This window comes from Triticum aestivum, chromosome 5A (genome assembly GCF_018294505.1).
Source record: "Triticum aestivum cultivar Chinese Spring chromosome 5A, IWGSC CS RefSeq v2.1, whole genome shotgun sequence".
Taxonomy (NCBI): domain Eukaryota; kingdom Viridiplantae; phylum Streptophyta; class Magnoliopsida; order Poales; family Poaceae; genus Triticum; species Triticum aestivum.
In genome coordinates, this window is record NC_057806.1 from 175,754,571 (window position 1) to 175,760,844 (window position 6,274).

Consider the following 6,274-nt stretch of genomic DNA (forward strand, 5'->3'; position numbering starts at 1 on the left):
GGGGTGGGTGGGTGGGGCAGAGGTGGTGCGTGTGCAGTGCCCACGGATGGCAATGCCTAGCGCCGATGTTTTGACAAGGAATGTGTGCGGGGCAGCTCGCACGGTGGCCTGCGATCCTGGCTAGGACTTCTTTGTTGGAATGCCTAATTTGAGATCCGTGAGCCCTTCGATGCCGGAGGGGGTGGGGCTTCCGCGAAGCGCAGTTGCGAAGACGCACTCCGTGGCAGGGCTTCCGTGAAGCGCGGTTGTGAAGACGCATTTTGTGGCGTGGTGTTCGCGAGACCTGCGCTAGTGTCACGTGAGGGAGGAGGGGAGGAGGGAGAAACAGGGGGCGATCGAGGTGGACCATCTAGCGGCTGTCGTTCATCCAATCAAAGGGTTGCATGGCGACCGCCGAAATTTGGGCTGGTCGACCGGCGCCTAGCATTACCCTTTCTTTTTTTGGTTTTGTGCAATACGAAGATATAAGACCACAATATTGTACAATAACAACTGCATGTGCCACAGCCATGTGTTTCTCTCTTCAAACATCTGCAACATTGCTTCACATTCTTTTGTGGGGATGTAGAGCCAGTATGAGCACCATATTTAACTCCACTTCATCATAAGAAAGCAACAAGAGAGTCAATTTGTATCATTGATCCAATATTGTCTTCTCTATGATCTGAATTGTTAGCTTTGATAGCACTGTTTAAATATATTTGTGGGTCATTTCCAGCCGTGAAGCTCTTGTTCATTTAAGTTATGTATCTTGTAACTTATACGTTATCAATTCATTTTCTTTCATTTGTACCCCCGGGAAACTCGAACTCAGTCACTCTTGCTTCATCGAATCTGTAGACCTACTTCCTATTTTACACAATATTTGTTTGATTTCATCAACTTCTAAAAGCGAATTATACATGTAAAAGATCTCTTGGTGTTGTATTCTTGTACTGTTCATACTTCAGGTGGACTCAGTTTCTAATAGTATCCTTGGTAACTTTCCACCAATTTCTAGTAATGTTATCCTTGGATTACGCAGAAAATTGTAGATTGGCTTGCTAGCACCTTCAAGAATGATGAAGGCATCGATCTTCTTAAGGATAAACAAGCCCTTCAGCGTCTTACTGAGGCAGCAGAAAAAGCTAAGATGGAATTGTCAACGCTCACACAGGCGAACATTAGGTATTTTTCTACAGAAATTTTGTATGGTGCTCTATTTGCTCAGCTGGAGATGTCTCCTTTAAACAGTTGACTGTCTTTGACTGCAGCTTGCCATTCATAACTGCTACTGCTGATGGGCCCAAACACATTGAGGCAACCCTCTCTAGAGCTAAATTCGAGGAACTGTGTTCAGATCTGATTGATAGGTAAACATGAACGTTCTATCAATTCGCAAAGCTTATACAATATTTTTTGTGCACTAGTTCTGCATTTTCTCATATTTTTGATGGCTTCACTCATCACTACTTCTGTCTTCTATTGATAGGCTTAAAACTCCTGTTAATAACGCCTTGAAAGATGCCAAGCTATCTGTTAGTAATCTAGATGAAGTGATTCTTGTGGGTGGATCCACCCGAATCCCTGCAGTGCAAGAAACTGTTAGGAAGATTACAGGCAAGGATCCCAATGTTACAGTCAACCCTGATGAGGTTGTTTCTCTTGGGGCGGCCGTACAGGTTATTTTCTTTTCCCCCAAATTTACATTTCTTTTGTTGCTCTTTGCACCTTGTGACCTATGAGGTCACAGGTTCGAGTCCTGGAAACAGCCTCTCGCAGAAATGCAGGGAAAGGCTCTGTACAAAAGACCCAAAGTGGTCGGACCCTTGCCCGGACCCTGCACAAGCGGGAGCTACGTGCACCGGGCTGCCCTTTTTGTTGCTCTTTGCAGAGCATAATCTCTAGTCCTTTTTTTAGAGTTTCACATAGTAGTCTTGTACACATGTTTCCTTAAAGTACCAATGGTCAATTTAGTTACATTTCAAGTAGCTCCCAAAGCATGTACAGTGCAAGACCATATTTAACTTAGCAACATACGTAACACCTCATGTATTACCCTATTCCCTGAAACACCAGGGTGGAGTTTTGGCTGGAGATGTGAAGGATGTTGTTCTTCTTGATGTTACTCCATTGTCAATTGGTTTGGAGACGTTGGGTGGAGTGATGACGAAGATTATCCCCAGGAATACAACACTGCCCACCTCCAAATCAGAGGTATTCTCAACGGCTGCTGATGGACAGACAAGTGTTGAGATTAATGTGCTCCAGGGAGAGAGAGAGTTTGTCAGGGACAACAAGTCTCTTGGAAGCTTCCGACTGGATGGGATCCCTCCTGCACCACGTGGTGTACCACAAATTGAAGTGAAGTTTGACATTGATGCCAATGGCATTCTGTCAGTAGCAGCTGTTGATAAGGGTACTGGAAAGAAGCAGGATATCACCATCACTGGTGCTAGTACTCTACCAAAGGATGAGGTATGCTATCAATGATTATGCTTTCCAGCATTTTGTGTGACTGACTGCACTAAACTCTCGTTGTTTTGGTAATTAGTTATGAAATTTGTTAGTTTTTTTTGTCATGTCAGCAATGTAGTGCGCTTGTTTTCTCAGTGGTACGCAGTGTTGTTAGAATTCATTTTAGTGTTAGAGTATGTACAATGGTTGATAAAATAGTCTTATCTTAAGTCTTGACATGTAATTTAGAGATAACAAAAAACATGTCTACAATGGGTCATCTCTTAGCCATATCTTCAATAACTAGCTATTCCTAAAAACATGGTGAGACATATTGTGCTAAGAGATCATCTCTTGTCTTCTCTTAAATAAGGTAAGACAAGCCTTTTCTTATGATTTCTCTTTCCTCCACCTCATCATTTATCCTATGTGGCATTCCTAAGATAGAATCATTGTACACGCCCTTATGTTCTTTAATTATCCCTTGATTTCCAATCTGCTCTGTTGCTATTTATCGCACCAAATCTGTTATGATGTTACTTTCATGCATGCATGCACCAGTCTCTCTGTTTCACAATCTAAGTTGTGGTGTTTCCGGAAGAGAAGGGTTTGACCATCTACTCATATGTTGTTTATGTGAACATTAATAATCATAAGTTGTTGTAAATATGAATTAATGCCATACTAACTTTTATGCCCGATAATAAAGTATATAGTAATAGAGGAATTTATTCGTCAAACCCATGAATTCTTAATGAATCGTAATATGCGTTATATTGAAAAATGGAGTATGTTGCACATAATCCTTGGATAGTAAATGGGTAGTGTATTTGTCCTCTTGTACAGCCTTGTGGGGTTTAATTGGCAAACAAAGAATTGATGCCATTGTGATCTGTTCATTGTATGTTTTGGCATGCTCTGCACTCCAGAAAGAAAGAAAAAATGCCTGTGCTGGTGCATAAACATGCCTTCTGAGACATTTTGTTTTGCAGGTCGAGAGAATGGTAGAAGAAGCTGACAAGTTTGCCCAGGAGGACAAAGAGAAAAGAGATGCTATTGACACCAAGAACCAAGCAGACTCTGTGGTGTACCAGACGGAGAAGCAACTGAAGGAGCTTGGGGACAAGGTCCCTGCTCCTGTGAAAGAGAAGGTTGATGTAAAGCTCCAGGAACTGAAAGATGCCATTGCTGGTGGATCGACACAGAGCATGAAAACTGCCATGGAGGCTTTGAACCAGGAGGTAATGCAGATCGGACAGGCTATGTACAACCAAACTAGTGCTGGTGATGCTGGCTCTACTGATGCTGAAACTGAGCCTGGTGCTGGATCAACAAGCTCAGGAAAGGGACCAAATGATGGAGATGTTATCGATGCGGACTTCACAGATAGCAATTAAAGGATGGTCAATGGATCGTGGTGAGTGATACATAGACCCTGAGTTATATTCTGAGTGGCATTCTAGGGTTGAGGATGTTATTTTTGTATCTCGGCTCCATGTATCTACAAGCTGTTTATTCAGTATATGAAATTTGGTAGCGGTAGGACTCAACAACGTTTGCTAGAGTGATCTTGAATCAAGTATACCCCTCTGGTAATGCAAAGATGCAAAAGGATTTTGGTCGAAACAGTAGCATATTCCCTAAAAAGTAAACTAGCCATGTTTAGGTTAGCAATAAACGAAGTTTCATGGTGTACCTAATGTTATCGTTATATAACAGATCATGGTGCATCTAAGTTTCATGGTTTATCTATTGGGATTTTTATTATAGAACTTATCTTGATATGAGTTTGTCATCTGGTTGATGAAGAAATAATTATTTTTCTTTTATGTTTTCCCACTAAACATGACAAGGATTTAAATGGACTTCCAATGGACAGCTGCTATTAAGTGCACAATTGCTTTGAAACACATCAAGGAATCCGAAATTTAGCATGCCACAGGCGCTATTTCCACTAATTCGTGGGTGTTTATCTGGCACCATATATGCATTTGCAAAGTTTGGTGCAAAAGTACAAGTACATGCGCCATACATAAAATAAATATCTTCAGTCTTGCTATTCTTTAGTGTGTGATATCTTCTATTCTGATGAGTTTGTCTGATTGCATGCTTATAGTAGCTTTTCTTCAGCCAGTATTCTTCTGTTGTTTGGTGTTTGTTACTTCTTTGAAGAAATAGTTTGTTCGAAGAATTTGATAAAAAATCTCTTCACCCCCTCCCCTTTTGGTCGATTGAACGCTCTTTCAGGGTGAGTACATGTGAGAATAAGAGATGCGACAAGGACCCTGTCATTTTTCGGCTGCATGAATGTTTCCCCATCCTTCTCACATGCAGATTCATGCATGCACTACAAGATAAAACTAATGTCATTTTTTTTACCAAAATTCAAAATAATTTCTAGCTCAACTAAAAGAATCCAATTCAAAATACCCAAGCCTCTATTCCAGGCAAGGTTTTTGCCCCAACATTCATCCACTTGGATGAAAGTGACCCATGGTGAATTTTGGGCTTGGCACATGGTATTATTTTGGTAAATAGCTGTGTACAAACGCTTTGTGGATTCGGTCTTTAGTTTCAAATTTTTTGAACTTGTGTGCTGAATTCTTGGGTGCGGTTGGGTGCGGTTAGCGATTTTGCCGCTCTATGGTGAAAAACGGTGCCGCTTCCATCACCTGATCTGGAGGGTTTTTGCTGTTGAGGCATATCTCTTTCAAGGTAGTTTTGGTGATTGATGACAACATGTTTGCGGACTAACCATGTGCTTTGAGTAGTTCACAGATTCATCCTTGGCACGAGACGTTTTTTCCTTTCGAAGTGTCATTCAAAACGGTGTAGCTTTTTCGTTTATCTCTTGGTGGACTAGTTGCGTAGAGGGCATCGTACTATCAAGAGGGGGTCCGCAGGGGTATTGCATGGGTGGAATCAACACGTACACATCAGCTTCTCACCCTCCGAGCTCTTCCACTTGTTGGAAGAGATCTTTTCTCTTTTCTATGTCCTGTCTGGGTTCCAGCGGTAGTACCGCAACCCAGCGGTAGTACCGCTGAGGAGCCACAAGCGGCAGTACCGCTCCGCAGCGGTAGTACCGCCCATGACTCCACATCAGTAGTACCGCTGGGGTGCCTGGCACCACCGCCTCGTCCTCAGCCTCTATGGAGAGATCCTCTCTCTCTTCTGCGTCCCAGTGGTAGTACCGCACTACCAGTGGTAGTACCGCCGAAGGGTCACAAGCGGCAGTACCGCTCCGCAGCGGTAGTACCGTCCGTGACCTCGCTGCCGTAGTACCGCTGGGCTGTCTGGCTTCTACCGCCTTGACTCGAGGGCTCTTTTTCTCGTGTCGGGTTTTGCGGCACTAGTTGCGGTTGTAGTGGCGGTAGTACCGTTTCAGAAGCGGTAGTACCGCCCTTACCACCGCGGTAGTACCGCGCTGGGTCCAATTCCCTACTAGTCTTCTCTACGCGGCAGTACCGCTGGCTGGAGCGGCAGTACCGCTGGACTAGCGGTAGTACCGCCCCCTCTCAGCGGTAGTACCGCCCTGTGCGGGGCTGGTTGGTGGGGCAACGGTTGGTTTGTTGCCCCCACTATAAAAGGGGGTCCCCTTCTTCTCCTTTGACCTATCTCTCCCCCCTCAAGCTCCATTAATGCTCAAGCTCCATTAAATGCTCCAAGCTCCATTTTCGCCCGATCTATCTCTCTAGCCAATCAAACTTGTTGATTTTCTCGGGAGTGGTTGAGAAGGCCCCGATCTACACTTCCACCAAGGGATTTTTGATTCCCCCACTCATCCCTAGCGGATCTTGTTACTCTTGGGTGTTTCAGCACCCTAGACGGTTGAGGT

At 43.8% G+C, this 6,274-nt stretch overlaps 1 protein-coding gene across 1 annotated transcript in view; it reads left to right on the top strand.

Annotated features, from left to right (window-relative positions):
• LOC123102745 (stromal 70 kDa heat shock-related protein, chloroplastic) overlaps positions 1 to 4,205 on the top strand; it is an 8,371-nt gene extending 4,166 nt beyond the window's left edge. Inside the window, exons 4-8 of the mRNA XM_044524175.1 lie at positions 1,025 to 1,167; positions 1,254 to 1,352; positions 1,472 to 1,661; positions 2,059 to 2,457; positions 3,429 to 4,205. Coding sequence (XP_044380110.1) covers positions 1,025 to 1,167; positions 1,254 to 1,352; positions 1,472 to 1,661; positions 2,059 to 2,457; positions 3,429 to 3,833 — 1,236 coding nt within the window. The 3' untranslated portion in view covers positions 3,834 to 4,205. The remainder of the gene's footprint in view (positions 1 to 1,024; positions 1,168 to 1,253; positions 1,353 to 1,471; positions 1,662 to 2,058; positions 2,458 to 3,428) is intronic.
• Positions 4,206 to 6,274: the final 2,069 nt, after the last annotated feature.